Raw genomic sequence first — 16,681 nt, 5'->3', positions numbered from 1 at the left:
CGAATCGATCTCGGAATCCCGTTTCGTTCCGATTATTTTCAATTTGCCTGGCGAGAGAAAACACGAGCAGCCGCGATCGGAAATGGAACACGTTCCTGGACTCGTGAATACTAATAACAATCAGAGTGGCATTAACTGTTGTTCCGTATCGATCGCCGTTGCGCGAGGTCTGGTTCGCAATGGCACCGGATATTAATAATTACTGGGCCCCGGTGTTATATCGAGTGCGCGTTCAAAAAGGGGAAGTGGGACGAAAGGTGGACGAGGGACGATTGGTGGGGAGGCGTTAAAACTCATTGCGTTATCGCGGCGGTTGTCATTAGGTAATTGGTCGGACAAGGACGTCGCGGCGATTTGATATCGACAACTTTTCCATTCTTGCGGCTCGCGGCTATCGATGACGTCGGATAGACGGAAGACGCGACGACTGTCCGTACGGGACAATTCGACGCTCGCTTCGCTCGGTTTCGAACGAGACTGGACGCGAGCCTGAAATGTTTCTCGCTTGATAGCGTACAGTGGGAATTTTTAGGACACGTCGCTGTTAATCTTTTACGGAGCACTGGTCTCGCTGTGAAACCGGCTACTCTCCAGTGGCTCTCTGAAAGGAATGAGTTCCTTTCAAAATGTCTGGCTCTAATCATTTTCGAGATATTAGCTCAAATACCAGCCCCGATTACTGGGTCGAATTCACCCTCCCGAAGTCGACGTCTACAGATGGGAAAAATAAATGAATATCTCGTGAGTATTCTCTTTTGATCGATTAAAACTGTCGCAGATCTCACGCTTGTTTTCAATGTGGTTAATCGCACTTATTACAGCCTACCTTAATTTTCGAACTTTTTCTAAGTGTATTAGAAAATAACTTTCCGTTTATCGAATTTTTTTAGCCAAACGGAATTATTATAAACGTATAAAGAACTAAGTATAAATACTGTAAAAAAAAGTACTAAAGTAGTATAAAATCTTCAAGTCTTTCCAGAGAATTGGAAAACTGTTTACATACTTAAGATCGATACCGAAGAATCGACTTTAGCTCACTAAATATCAAGCGAATAATCATCAATTTTGAAGCGTACCTTGATTTTCGAACTTTTAGAAGTATATTCGAAAATTATTTACCATTTATCGAATTCTTTTATGTAAGAAGAACTATTATAAATGTATAAAGTCTAGCATAAAATCTGTAAGTCTTTCTCGAAAATTGGAAAACTGTTTACACACTTAAGATCGATACCGTAGAATCGACTTTGGCTCACTAAATATCAAACGAATAATCATCAATTTTGAAGCGTACCTTCATTTTTTAACTTTTATACGTATATTCGAAAATTACTTACCATTTATCGAATATTTTTAGGTAAAACGAACTATTATAAATGTATAAAGTCTAGTATAAAATCTTTAAGTCTTTCTAGAGAATTCGGAACCTGTTTACACACTTAAGATCGATACCGAAGAATCGACTTTAGCTCACTAAATATCAAGCGAATAATCATCAATTTTGATGCTTTACTTAATTTTCGAACTTTTGTAAGTATATTCGAAAATTACTTACCATTTATCGAATATTTTTAGGTAAAAAGAACTATTATAAATGTATAAAGTCTAGTATGAAATCTTTAAATCTTTATAGAGAATTTGGAACCTGTTTACACACTTAAGATCGATACCGAAGAATCGACTTTAGCTCGCTAAATATCAAACGAATAATCATCAATGTTTAATTCCCACCAAATAATTCACAGAATCAAGACGACCAATAACGGAGCATCGACAACGATCGATTTTGCGACTCTGAATAAAACCGATGAATCGCTGGAAAATTTCCATTGGCATAGTTCCACTATCAAATGATTAGCGAAACTTGGCTCGCAAAGTTCAGGTCGCTTCTTAATTCTCCACGCAGCAGTTCAAGGCCCTTTCGAAACTTAATTAATTAATTCGAATCCGCGCGATTCCGTCGTAGATTCGCTTGCTCGTGGGTCAAAGATCGGATCGCAAACGCGGCACGGTCGAAGATCGCACGGCCCTCGCCGAGTGCGGTGGAGTCGCGTGCATTTCTCACCTGCAAGGGATGCAGCGCGCACGCGTCCAGGTACACCGACCTACCGGCGCACAGACCTAAACTGGCGCGACGTCGAGCTTTCGTAGTCGGCATCGGCCATCCGCGACGCGAACTTTCCCTCGGAGACGCTTCTCGCACCAGCTCGCCACGCCGCGCTGCGCCGCGTCGCGTCGCCGCCAACGCGAGGCCATCGTTCGCCTCTGACTTCGAGACAGTTCACACCGAAAGCAAAATTCACTCAAACAAGGGTGAAAACGATCCGCCATCGATCTTCGACAAATTCACAAGTCAAATATTTCAAACTCCCCTTGGGTTGTGCGTTCACGTTAATCGTTCGATCGTCGATCCAGCGATAGGAATTCTGTTAGTTTTTCGTGTAACGCGTCGACCTCGAGGAGACAACGACGGGTGCGCAACCGATGAGCCGGAAGTAGCCTTCGCTGAAGTAGCCGCTCGAGGCGGCGTTGCGGTAAGCCGCTCTTAATCCCAATCGAAGATCGACGCTAGCCTCTACGGGAAGTTCGCGGCTCTATCGAGAGCGTGGGCCAAGTGGTGTGACTCTCGAGCGATCGATCGATCGCGATCGTTTGTTCGCGCGGAACGCGAGGCACGTCGATATTATCGGAACGAGTGGAGCGCGTCGTCGTAGATCGCCGGCAGGTATCGATCCCTGCGTCGTTAGCCCCGCGTTAAAGGGATATCCGCCGCGAAGAGTCGGCCGCGTCGATGCAATTATGTCAACAGATAAACGAACCCTCGTACACCAGGCACGCTCCACCCCTTCTTTGAATGGATCCGAGAGGTAATAGTCTCGGTCAAATCAATACGCATTCGCGTCATACGGCCGGAAACGGGAGGGTCAGCTCGAGAGGGGCAGAGGCAAAATAGAGGAGAGAGGATCGAATTGTGTTCTGTGCGCGTGGTGCCCACCTGGGCGGTCTAGAACGACCGCACGTGTCGCGAGGGGGTGAAACAAAAGGGTCCATCGAACGGTCTGTATCATCGAGCAAACACCCGTCTAGCTTGGTTAATAATTTGCTGGCCGTTTGTCCACGCGGTTCCGCGGTCTCCGCCCTAATATCTCTGTCCGCGTTCCCATCAAAATTCACTTCCGAACCGGGCCCCGTTTCGTGACGATCGCGATTAAAAAAAATCCTGCCTGTCCGTACACCCCGCGGTGTGATTCGCGTGCGTGCACGGAAGTCCGCCCCTAGATCGACGCGAGGGCGACGGTGCGCGGGTGTAGAGATGTATCGCGCGACACCTGCCCCGCTTTGTCCGATGTAAATTCGTCGTGGCTGACTTCCGGGAAATCGGAGTTCAGGCATCGATTCACGTGCACGGGCACGCGCTCGCTCGCAGGATGTTCGCATGGCACCGCCGCGTCGAGGAGGACACACGTGCGCGTTCCTAGCCGAAGGAGCTTTGGGCGAGATTGCAACAAGTTGCATTTAAAAGCCGTGCCTTCCGTACACCCGGCGTACCTTCTTTCGCCTCGCCCCCGTCAGTGGCCGGTTCACGCCGTCCGAACACCCTCTCGCAGCTTTTTCCTCTTCCCACCCGCGCTTCCGGCCGCTTCCTTCCACTCTTCCTGCCGCAGGAAACGAAGTCAAAGTTCTCGCTATTCAAACGGACGGCGCAGCCGGCCAGATTTTCCGCTCGATCGCGTCGGATTACTCCTGGAATCGTACGGTTAATCCGTTCGAACGGTTTTCAAGCGGACCACCGATTGAAAGAGCGGTACGTTACGTGTACAGAGAGAAGTCTCTGTGAAAATCGCGCGGCGTTGTTCCTGGGCTATCCTCCGTGACCGTCGGGTAGTATCCTTAACTCTTATTTTCCGTCGACGTGGCGATCGTCCTCTGAGATCCCAGACGCGAATTACCCGCCTCTGCTTAACGCTGCCTGGCTGTGCCAAACTATCGTGCGAGAAAATCGGATGACGCGGCAACGCTCAAAAAATTGCCTGGAAACTTCGAAATCCTCGCGAGAAGTGTTTAACGACGGACGACGAGGACGAGGAGTTTTTTGAGGAACGAAAGCTTCCGTGATGAGCAGGCGGGAACCTAACGCCGTCGAGGGTCGACGAGGGCTGTTTATTCGGCTTGCAAACGAGACAGAGCACCCCCAGCTTGGTCTTTCTCCCAGCGTGGCTTGTTAAAAAGGAATTCGGGATGTCTGTCTTTCGAATTTTAGACTTTCGTGGCGCGGGTTCGCGCGATTGTTAAGGTTCGAGGCAACGTGCATGTATTCTGGGTTTTTCCTTCGAGGGAATCCTTGGGAACAGAGAGAACGCTCGTGTGTAGCCGTAAACGTCGACGCAGTCGCTCTTAAATTTTTTTAAACGCTCGCTCGGTTAATCGAGTGGGCTGTAATTGGTGATCGATGATTCTCGACGCGAGCACGCTTGACACGTTCAGCGGGATGGTTGTATCTGCAATTCAATTTTAGTCACAGATATCGATCTTAACCTTTATCTGTCACGCGAGCTAAGTTGAACCTCTTGAGTCCCAGAATTATATCAATCGTCACTATTCGCGTTACGTTCGTACGAATTGAGTTTAACGAGTTATACGTGTCATGCACAGTGTTATTGCAAAGTAGTAGAAAGGGTACGCTTTTTTAAGGGATGAAATCGTTGTACGCGTCGATCGTAGTAAACAATTACGAAAAGAAACAATTGGAAATGCAACAATTCGTCAACGTCGAACGTGTTGCCATCGGCTACTCGGTAACAGCTAGCCGCGAGACAAGTTGTGAGTACGTAATTCGAGTCTTAAAGGAATAGCTGCGATGGTATCGGTGAAACGACGGAATGCGGCTCGCAGTAGACAGCCTGTGCCAGGAAGCCTCGAGTACTTAGTATACAGAGGTGGAAAGATGTCTAGCGTGGCGACGCAGGGACCAGAGGGGTTGTCGTGTCTTCGACTGCGACACTTTGAGGCGCTCCAGGGTTGCTTTGAAGTCCCTCCAATTGTTGACGCGTACGAGATTCGATATTAAAATCGCGTTAGAGAACCCCGTAGGACCAGCGTGGTATCAATTTCGATCGATCGATCGATTACGAAAAGAAACAATTGGAAATGCAACAATTCGTCAACGTCGAACGTGTTGCCATCGGCTACTCGGTAACAGCTAGCCGCGAGACAAGTTGTGAGTACGTAATTCGAGTCTTAAAGGAATAGCTGCGATGGTATCGGTGAAACGACGGAATGCGGCTCGCAGTAGACAGCCTGTGCCAGGAAGCCTCGAGTACTTAGTATACAGAGGTGGAAAGATGTCTAGCGTGGCGACGCAGGGACCAGAGGGGTTGTCGTGTCTTCGACTGCGACACTTTGAGGCGCTCCAGGGTTGCTTTGAAGTCCCTCCAATTGTTGACGCGTACGAGATTCGATATTAAAATCGCGTTAGAGAACCCCGTAGGACCAGCGTGGTATCAATTTCGATCGATCGATCGATTACGCCCGCATGGGGGTAAAATTATTCGCTAATTCGCTTCTTAACTTTGCACAGTACCAACAGCCCCAAACTTGTCGATGAAGGGATAGTTGAAAGAGTTCTGAAGGCAGTAACTCGGTTCTGCAACCGTTGCACAGTGAAAATAGGACGAAGTAAAGCCCAGAGAAAGAAAATCGGTCAGTTGCTTCTCGAGAAATCGAAGAGTACGTTCGCGAATCGCTAGCGTCGTTCGCGTGGTGTGGTGTCTACTGTACGTACGTGTGTGTCTACGACAGATCGACACGGATCGTCGGTCCCGAGGTCAAGGGAGGAATTCTCTACGGCAGAGTGACGAGACTTGGACGAGGAAAAATCGAAGAGTCGCTGGATCGACGAAGGTGAAGGTTGCCGTCAACCCCGTGGCCCGATCGTCGAGGGAACGTGCTCGACGATGGACCTGACGCTGCTCTTAATCGCCGTGCTCCTCGGTCGAGAGGGTGAGTAGCTTCGAATACGATTTAAAATAGAAATTTTCCTTCGAAATCCATTTCGAAATAACGCGAACGATGAAAGAAGGAAGACGGAAGAGGTGGATGGGGGCAAAGCACTCGAGAAACCGCGGACGCGTTCGCTCCGCAAGTTTTCCACTTTGCGTCCCGCTAGCAGTTTTACCCGATGGCTCGTTTAATTTGAAAATAGCCATTGGCTTGGTCCTCCGCGCGCGCTGCTACCCTCGCCGTCCGATACAGCGTCCCTCCCGCCTATCTGAATAATCTCTCGCGAAAACGGGAGGAGGATCGAAACAAAAGGACAGAAAGAGAGACAAAAAAAAGAAAGAAACAGAAGATACGAGAGAGTGAAGAAAAAAAAGGCGCGGTGACGCGAACGCTGACTCTCGTTCCGCGAAGGCGGAGGCAGAACGCGGTGTAGGAGCGGTTGGTTTAAAAATGGCACTCTTTCTAATTACGTTCCGCCGTTCCTTCCGTGTTATCGCGGTTTTTTCTGCTACGTTGGGGAGGGTGGCAGAGGGGCGCGGTCCCGAAAAGCAACGGGGACGAAAGGAAACGAAAGTTGGCGGGAAAAGAGGCAACTCGGCGGTACGAGGAAGAGGAAGAGGAAGAGGAAGAGGGTGGCGAGTAAGAGAGTCCAGAGTAGGATGGCTGGAATTTATGACGTTCCGGTACGCGAGCCTGACGAGGTAGCGAGAGAGAGGAACGGGGTGGAGAAAGAGGAATTGCGGAAGAGGAGGACGTACAGTCGTTAGAGAGCGGAAAAATAAAAATCTCACGATTCAAAGGCGCAACGATGGAAAAAAAATCGAGGGGACGCATAGCTCCGGGGGTAGCTGCGATCCTCTAGTCGAACGCGATCACGTAACGCATCGAATCGCTGCTGGGATTTAAAGGTAATAGAGAGAAAAGGGTAGACGACGGCGCACAGTGTTTTCAAAAGAGACATCCTTCTCTCTAAACCACGGTTATATGGAATTCTGAACGGAGACTGTGGACGTTCGAGCTGTTTAAACGATTCAGTAATCGCGCTTTAAATCGCTTCGCGATTGTTTTAATTTTGCGTTACGTACGTGTACGTAAACGATATACCTGACGGCTGGCCCATTAATTATCCGCACGAGTGTTCCTCGTGTTTTTCACATTTCAACCGTAATCTCGGCTATGAATTTCATTCCCGGTTACAAGACAAACGGTATACACCAACTTTTTCTGCTATTGTATTCCGTTTACTCAACAAAGCGTTCAACAAAAGTTTCGAACACCTCCTAGCGAGCCGTTTACTCAATCATATAAGATACGTATAAATTCAACCGATTCTCTAACCGCGAGACTAGAGTAGAAAATCTAGAATTGGATCCCAATCGCATCGTATCGTCGCGCATAAATGAGAATCGCGTAAAATATCCGCGGAAAATTCGCCAGCACAAGCGAGACCGAAATAATAACGGTAAAGGACCGCGAAAGCGGTGGACTTCTCGCGATCAGGTGTCCACTGTTCTAACCACAGGCGACATTCCATTTGGATAAAGCCAAGGGGAAATCGAGCACGCTATTGCGCGGGACTGTACTTACGTACAAGAATGGGAATTCGATATGAAATTTTCAGACGGTAAACTTGGTAGGTAAGACGATCCGTCGCTGAGAACGGATTAGCATAAATAAATAAAACATGCAGCGGGCCACCCCTGGCCGGGTTATCGAAAGCCCTCAAGCCCGTGGAAGACTTCCGCGTGGTACAGAAATCGACGAGTTAATTGCGCGCGGCGGAAGAGAGAAACTCGGTCGTTCGTTCGCGTTCATAAATTATCGGTATTATAGCGAACAGACGCGCGACGGCCCTCTCTCGTTTATCAATACCGCGTGCGTTACAACACGCCCCCGTCGAACGCGACGGAGGGTCGCGCGAGCGTGCAAGCGAGCGAGGAGGCGAGGCAGGCGAGCGTGCCACCCGCTTTTATAATGGGACAATATTAACTGTAAATATTTCTCCGTCGCTTCATTTGCGGTCCCGTACGGCAATCGCGCGTGCATCAACGTTAAACGAAACATCCGGCTCCGCGGGAAACCTATAATTTTGATATTCGATTTTTCCCGGACAAAGGAAGCGGGGTGCGCGCGCGGAGACAAAATAATTTGACGCGCGATTGTTTTTAAACGGATCAACGGTTCAGCGTTTTACCAGCGTCGATCGTCCGCTCGCGTCGCTCGTCGTACGTGTGTACACGTACACGTGCCCCGTATCACTTATCGATCGTCTGGCGGTAGGAAAAACCTGGGTAAAAAAGGTGAAAATAGAAATGGGAACGACAGCGAAGTTTGTCGCGGCTGAACACGACGGGGAAACGAAGAAACGATTGACGCGCGTAACGAAGACAAATTATGAGCAAGTTTCGCGGGGGAGGGATGGAAGGGGGTGAGGGATTTCGAGTTGCACGCGGACGTCGGTCGTCGCGCGAGAAGATGGGCGCGCGAGGAATGCGGGGGGTGAAACGAGCACGGTCCAAGCGGGCGAGAAGCCTCGAATGAAAAACGCACTCGGAGTAAGCGGTTCAGCGAAGGTTATATCGCTTCCTCGGTCGCGAGTCGTTCCCCTAGAGCCCACCCCCTACCTGATGAAGATAAAACGGGATAATTATAGAGCCTATCGGGGATCGCGGCGCGGCTAAATTTCGTCGAGACACGCGAGATCGTCAAAAAGGGGGTTGGCAATAAAGGGAGAGAAACCGGGCTTAAGCAAAAAGGAGGGGGCGAGAAAGAAAAAAGGAAGAAAAAACGAAAGAAAGAAAGAAGGAAAAACGGAGAAAGAGAGAGAGAGAGAGAGAGAAAGAGAAGAGGGAATAAACTTGGCGCTAGGGAAGAAGGGAAAAAAAGGGTTCGGTGGGGGATGGCGGTCGTGGAAGGAGATTGCTGAGAACAGGATGTCATTAATTTTTCATACGGACTTGGCACATCTGCGTTCGGTCGGCTACGCTCTGCAACCCCGCTAATTATTTCTGGCTCATCATTTTTCCCGCTAGCTTCCTTCACGCTATCACGCTACTTGCCCTCTCGCGGTTCCTTTTCCGCCGTCTCTCCCTCTGTATCGGCCGCCCCCTGCTCGGCTTGATACAAACCGTGCTTCTCCTTTGATAAATGCTACACGGTATCGTCTTCGAGTCGTCGTCGTCGTCGTCGTCGTCGTCGTCGTCGCAGTCGTCGTCGTTTCATTTTCCATTGGAAATGGAGAGGCGCGCTTATTGACGGGTCGTTATTTCCCAAGAGCATCGTAATTGACCGTCTCCACGGCTGCGTCTTTTGTCGGCTGACAAGTCCACGAAAGCGTCCTACCGGCAACAGACTCTTCTCTCGTACGCGCTCGTACGTGTCTCTGGACGATAACGACCGACGATGCGGGGTTGGAATTTTCGCGGCCGCTCTAATTGTTTCCAGTTGATGGTGCCTTCCGAGGTTTTACAGCTTCGCAGGTGTGCTCGCGCGTTCGCAACCTTTTATTAGCCACACGCACGGTAGCGAGCTCTAATAACTTCCACCTTTCTAGCCACCCCCTCTTCTTCCGCCTGTTTTTCCCTCGATCCCGCAACCCCTCCATCGGCCCTGGTCGCTCGTTTCTCCAGCCGTGTTCCCCGGAAAGGTGCTCGAGGAAGTGCGATTTCAGCGCTTTTCAACTTCGACTCTGCGACTACTTGGACCTCCTCGAGCCGGAAACGAAATGTCCGCAGTGACTCGGACCGAGGCCTTCTTCCCCTGATCCTCTTTCTCTCTTTACGATAACGACTGGCCACTGGATCGCTGTACACGCGTCACCAGTATCTAAGCGAGTTACCCCTTTGCGATCCAATGGCTGACGCCACGGAACGTCTCGCAAAACTGTTCGCGTGGGTCATTTTTATCGTTGAAAAGCTATCTTCTTATTTGAATCGAAATATTTATACACTTTTTCCTCATCTTCGTTAACCCCATCTTCCCCTTTTTAGTCGCCTCTTACGACAAGCAGAGGACATTGTAGGTGTTCACATTTTTGCAAATAGTTTCGAACTCTCTCATCCATTTAACGGTGTGATCGTGAGATATATATATATATAAACACTTTTTCTCCATCTTCGTTAACCCCATCTTCCCCTTTTTAGTCGCCTCTTACGACAAGCAGAGGACATTGTAGGTGTTCACATTTTTGCAAATAGTTTCGAACTCTCTCATCCATTTAACGGTGTGATCGTGAGATATATACATATATACACTTTTTCTCCATCTTCGTTAACCCCATCTTCCCCTTTTTAGTCGCCTCTTACGACAAGCAGAGAACACTGTGGGTGTCCACATTTTTGTAAATAATTTCGAGCTCTCTCATTCATTTAACGGTGTGATCCTTGGTTTCGAAAAAAAAACTCAGCAATTACGATATAATGTAACAATTTACGAATCGAACGAACCGATTACGAGTTCATTCTCCGAATGAAATCATCGTAGGCGTTCATCGGTGCTTCGCCCTGGTGCCATTAGCGGTCCTCGGTCGCCATAGATTGCAATTGGACTGGTTAATCGCTGCCACTTCCCGTTGCATATTTTATATCGCGAATTACTTACCAGCCGCCGTTACTCTTTCGTCGGTTCGATAATTCCAGGTCGTCCCTTTCTACTCGGACGCGTCGCTGGCCAATAAACCGTTTCCAGGTGAAAGGACAAAGCGGAAAACGGGGGAAAATTGCCGGTTTTTCTCCGCGGATCGCCCGGAGACTCTCTTCGTCCCGTTCTCGGTCGTTTCTCTCGAATTTCGATCCCATCCGACGGCGTCCGCGCGGTTTATTTTTATTTCCACGTCGATCGACGGAAACGCGTAATTAACTGGACGCGCGCGCGAGCGCTCGCGCGTCGTCCTCGGCCGTGCCTTTTGCATATAAGCGAAATCGATATGGCGGCCAATTTATCAACCGAATTCGAATAATTGACGTTGCATTAAATATTCGCGTTGCAATCGCCGGCGCCGTTTTGGGACGCGTCCGCGCGGCAGTAATGTTCAATTCGGTGGTAAACGAAGTATCGTTGCGTCGCGTCGCGTCGCGTCGCGTTGCGGCGTTAAACGGCCGGGTCAGAGAGTCCGACGGATTTAAACGGGTGTAACGGAACGCGAAACACCGCTGCGAGAACCGTTTCTCGCCGGCGTACGACCTAACGGATCGAAACGCACGCGTAGGCTGGCGGCTGTTCGAAGGAAACATCTGGCGCGCGAATGGTTAGCTGGTTTTACGATCGCCCCGCTGGCGAGGTTATTTTTGAGGAAACCGCTCAGTTACCTCTTCCGCCATTGCGCGAAACACCGAAGCACGCGTCGGATATGTAAACGTTTATCGACGGTGCCTTAAGTGCAGATGTCGGTGCTCCGAACAGCGGCTATCGAATCTACGTCCAACTTTTCAAAGAGTGGACGAGAATAGCCGTCGTAGGATAAACAGGAAACCAATTAACCCAATATTACAATCGTTACGGCAACACGTGCGATCGATTCGAGGGGCAGCGTCGCATTAACCGGAAAAGAAGTCGAGTTAAAAGAGAAAACGCCGTGACACGAGATAAAAAGCCATTTTCATCCACTTGGCTGTCCTTTTCAGTAGAAACGGATTATTACGCGAGGCGGTGGGAAGCGGGGGACGTGGAGCGAAGGCACGCGCGCGCGACACGCGGGGGCAGTCGCGTAACGAAGATTTTTCTCATTAACATTCGACTAACGAGGACGAGTCGTGTGGCTCGCTGAAAGATCTCGCGTTGACAAGAGGCTGTCTCTCTCGAGAATTAACCGGAGGTCTCGCGGATCGAAGCGTTGGCCACCGAGGGCGCGTAGCGCTTCCGGTTGGAACAGGCCGCGGGGCGTTAGGCGGATGGGTTCGGTTCGGTGGCTCGCGGTCTTAAGCTCCTACGTGGATGTAATTAAAGAGAGAGGAGGCTGGATGAAGCCTGGCGAACGGCCTCGGCTCGTTTCGTGCCGAACCGAGGTGAGACCACCTCGTCGACAGACGACGCAGTCGCACAATTACGACGAATAAAATTTAACGAAGTGTACGGCACGTGTACCACGGCCGCGGAACCACGATTCGCGCACGCGCTTAATTAAGTTCACTCGTCGCCTGTACTAACTTGATCCGACGCGATCCAGGCCCGCCGAGGTATGTAAATCGAGTTCCCCGGCCAGTTCCTCTCGACGCTCGAATCCTCTAATTTTCCACGCGCGTACAGGTACCTCTCTCTATCTCTCTCTCTCTCTCCCTCGTCCTCTATCTCTACCCTTGCTCGCGGAAAAAGAACCGCGAACGAAAGCCGAGCTGCTGAAATTCACGACGCTGAAAATGTTCGCTGTTGGATCGATGAGATCGGATCGATGTGGCTTACGACGGATCCTATTCTCACCTGGGCGAGATCTGACGACGGGGATGTCTGGTAAATGGCCAGCTAGAATACAAGTCCGTCGACGAGAGGGCAAAGGATAGTGCGAACCTTGTTCCCGTGTAACGGGGACGCGAAAGTTGTCGTTACGGCCCGTGTACCGCTAAATTCTGTACTCGCGGCACCAGCGAGCGAACCCTCCGACAACTCAACCCTCCGCGCGACGGAAACCGACAGGTGACACGCGCATGAAAACCCGGGCGCTTTGATTTTTCCTTGTTCGGTGCCGTTCCGGCCGGAGAGTTCCGTCAGAGATCACCGTAATTTGGTCCCGCAATTTAGAACGTAACGCAAACTCATTAAATCGTAACCGCTTCGTATTTTCCACGCTATACACGAGCCGCGGCTGTACATTTCTAATTAATTCGTCGGGTTTTATTTGCCAGGCCGCGCACCGCGCCGCGCCGGCTCGCTGCGAGAGGGCCGCGCGCGTTTCCCCTTTTTTCCCTCCTTTCCACTCCTTTTTTTCCGTCCCTCTTTTTCCACCTCTTTTTTTTTTCTCCATCGGGGCATGAAAACGTCTGGAGAAAACTGGGGTGAAAAAAAAAGGTGGGGGAGAAATTAGTCCGACGAATTATTTCCGTTCCATTCTCGAGGGCATTTACATTAGTTGGGAAATTGGAAAAATGTTATCTCCCGGCGAGCAACGGCGAGTAACTTCGAATTCTCGTTACGTTTCCACTTGGACTGCGTGGTGAAGTGTTCGCCTTTCGCCCGTCGTCGTCGAATGTCACCCCGTTACGTACTTACCAGGAAAATAGCTGGCGAAAGGCAGGCCTGCGCTGCGGCTGGGCGAAAGAGGAATATCGAATTTTCCCGAATGGGTCGTTCCCGGTTAAACTACTTTGCCCGCGCAACAGATATCGCGCGAGAGGAGCCGGGGTCGACGCGACGGCGGCGGGTTAAAAACGATGATAAAACAATTTTTCGAAATTCAATGGAAAACCGTGGGCCACTCGCGCGTGTGAAATCGCGCGTGGCCGTCCCGCAGGGCCAGCCTTAATTCGGCTTAATTCGCCGATAAAACGATTGGCGCCGCCGCGTCGAATCGTTAACGCTCGCCCCCCAACTCTGTACGAATCGATTCCCCTTCGAACCCTTTTTCCAACGGCTATTCGGTGTCCGGTTGACGCGCGTGGCCGTCGCTATTCCGAACGGTCCATCGCGCGAAACCCGTTGCCTCGTTAAGCGATTCGAACCGAGTCCACCCGTTTCGTTCTTCCACGGTCATCGTAAATTTCCAACGATTTTTACCTGCTAACGATCGCTGCGATCTTTCGCTCTCCTCTGACGCGATTCAAAGAAGAAACAAATAAATATAGTATCGAGATGGTCACTGAGATGAGACGGTTTTTACTGGCAGCCAACTCTTTTCTCTGTGGTTTACCAGTGGAGAGTTGGTATCTCGCGATAGCAGCGGCGAAGCAGAACCAGCACCAAACGAGAAACGAACTACCGCTGAGAGCGGCGTTAGTATTTTTATATTCCGGGATAATTAGGAATAATACTTTCATTGCTCGCGCTGCGATGAAGTATACGCGAAGGTAAGCACACCGCGACACAGAGCGCATATAAAACCCACATCCCGTATTAACCCCAAACTCCGCCACGGTCTTGTTTCCAACCGGCGGCGAGCGCAACCAACGCGATCCTCGTCCTTTTTTTTTTTCCGCCGCTCGTGCCCGGCTCTATATTAGGATGCGTGCAAATTCGGATGCACGACCGACGAAAATGGCATACCGGATAACGCAACGCGCGGGGGTTTCGCTGCGAGCGTTTACCGAAATGCGCAAACACAGAGCCAACCGGTCGGACTTTAATTGCTCTGTGCTCTGGCCACTGTTTGAAAAAGATGAAAAGAATTCCCGCATTGAATGGGAGAACAGTTTCAATGGCAAGGATCAAGGGTTACCACGGAATTATTCTAAACATCACGGCGAATTAAACGTGTTGCTCGTGACCCCAAAAGAATGAATTAATTCGTTCGCATCCCCTGTGTTCGAAACTCCAACGACTCTTTCGAATAAAACTGTTACAGGATTGATAAACTCGAGCAACGCGTTCAATCCACCGTTATGGAACTGAATACAATTTTTCAAATTGCTTTTAACGTGGCTGAAAAAAAATTGCTGCTCAGCGGAAGAGGTGTGTAAAAATGGAGAAGTTCCGCGCCACGGGGAATCAACTGTACAGGCTGATACTTCAAGTGAGCATCGGCCAAATTGCTATGCAAAGATAATCAACCATGGAATTACCAGGGGTAATGATTCGCAAAATTTCCCACTGGTCTGTCAATTTTAAAGATACGTCAATGACACTTGTCCGTACACGAGACATGACAATTAACCAGAGCGACGCGTGTTTTCTATACATGGTGCGCGATATTTCCTATGAGAATCGTAGGAAGTCCCTTAAAACAAATCGTTGCATGGACAGCCTCGATAATTCGACAATTCCACCATTGAATCGTCAGAGAACGTCCATATAAGAGAAACGCGAGTGCAACTTTCTGGATCGCTACCTGCAAGGTCGCAAGTTTGGGCCAAGAACTGCATTAGTCAGGAATTCGACCGTTTAAACCATTTAAACGTACGAGTCGATCCGCGTTAGCAGACGAACCGTGGCCGTTTCATTCTCGCGGTCCCAAAGGATTCTATGCCCGTCGCGAATCGTTCCTTGCCACGGTCGTTCGTCATCGAACGTCTTTCAACTTCGAAAAGACGCATCGTCGACGAACAATGGGACGTCGCGTCGCGGACGAGCGCGTGCTCGACGCCCCCACCCCCTAAACTTCCAATCGAACGGCGGCCCTCGCCGCTGGCTTCTGTCCAAAGCGATTTCGAATTCCGCGTCGAACGCGGCACGAGTCCCTGTCTATCGGAGATCGAACCGTACGTCGTACACGCCAGCCCCCGTAATTCGTTTGATACCGTTTTCTTCTCGTTTGACCCGCGACTGGCTTCGAGTTCACCATGATTCGCACCCAGTTACCAACGCGAGCTTCCGAACACTCGAATTCTCGATGCTAAATCATTTTTAGTTTCTGCGAGAAACTATGTTGGGCTGAGGGATTTGGAGACAGGAAATTCGAAAAAGATATAGCAAAAACGATAATACATAGTATTCTTTTTAAGTAAATTTAGATTTCGAACGCTATGGTTTGCTGAACTTTCTCTAACTTTTTTCTAAATAAACTCTGATCTGACTCTGTCTCTTTCGCCTAGGCTTTTAACCCTTAGAGCTCTGAATACTCCTGGCCGAAACACACTTTTTTGCCACGCTGAAGTGACTATTCAAGGCGCGAACAGTAATAAATTATAGTGATTCTTTTGCAGAAGGTTAAATAATTAAAGACTGTTATTTTTCAGCATTAAAATTATGTATTATAAACATTAACAATTTAAAACACTAAATTTTACAATCAACTAAAAAACTTAATTTGATATTTACAACAGGAATTAATCATTTTGAAATCTAATTTGTTAGAAAGTGGGACGTAAAATGAGATTTTTATGACCCTAATATTGCCCAACCGCTACCTAAGGAAGGCAAATTACTAACGAGTGCCCCTGTATTAATTTTACACGAAAATGACTGCATATTGGTTGCAAAAATCGACAAACGCATATATGCGCCCTTAGTGCAGGCCGATGACTTCGAGAAAACACATAAATGCGGCCTTAGGCTACACGGATAACTTTCGTCAAACGCATATATGCGTTTAAAGAGCTCTAAGGGTCAACTTTCTCTAACTCTTTTCCAAATAAACTCTGACTTGACTGCCTCTATCGCCCAGGCTTTCATGGTTATCCTAAGCAGTAGGCGCTGATGTTTTCCACCAATTAGGTCTTCTCAAAACGCCTACTCCTTCAGTCCTGTCAAGGTGTTCTCCCCTTGATGGGACTTTCCCAGTTTTTCGACGATGACTAGGTTTTACAATACTCATACTTTATCCGGACCCCGTCTGGGTCCCTTTCCAGCAAGTCGAGTCGCTCGACGTGGCTGTCGAACATGTGGACCCTAAGCTCTTAATTCTCCTTTTCCTTTTTCTGTCCACAACTGCAACTGTATTACTCGATCGAACAATCGACTCCTCTTCACACTTCGCGATACGGATCTTCTTGCGCGAGGTAAAGGGTCGATCGAAATTTTGCGAAAGAATCCAGAGACTCGCGACACTCGATGTCGAACGCAATGTCGATCTCGATCGCTTGATTTTTCCTTTATA

At 49.2% G+C, this 16,681-nt stretch overlaps 1 protein-coding gene across 2 annotated transcripts in view; it reads left to right on the top strand.

Moving 5' to 3' along the window:
- Nucleotides 1–2,475: 2,475 nt before the first annotated feature.
- Nucleotides 2,476–16,681, top strand: part of LOC143427396 (cell adhesion molecule 2-like) — a 52,634-nt gene continuing 38,428 nt past the window's right edge. Inside the window, exons 1-2 of one of the 2 annotated variants that reach the window (XM_076901490.1) lie at nucleotides 2,476–2,537; nucleotides 5,803–6,003. In XM_076901490.1, the coding sequence (XP_076757605.1) occupies nucleotides 5,958–6,003 (46 nt within the window). In that variant the 5' untranslated portion in view covers nucleotides 2,476–2,537; nucleotides 5,803–5,957. Of the gene's footprint in view, nucleotides 2,538–5,591; nucleotides 5,704–5,802; nucleotides 6,004–16,681 lie in introns of those variants that run through there. The other variant, XM_076901491.1, reaches the window with a different exon arrangement.

The sequence above is a fragment of the Xylocopa sonorina genome, chromosome 9, assembly GCF_050948175.1.
Source record: "Xylocopa sonorina isolate GNS202 chromosome 9, iyXylSono1_principal, whole genome shotgun sequence".
Taxonomy (NCBI): Eukaryota; Metazoa; Arthropoda; class Insecta; order Hymenoptera; family Apidae; genus Xylocopa; species Xylocopa sonorina.
This window is presented reverse-complemented; position numbering and strand designations above follow the sequence as displayed.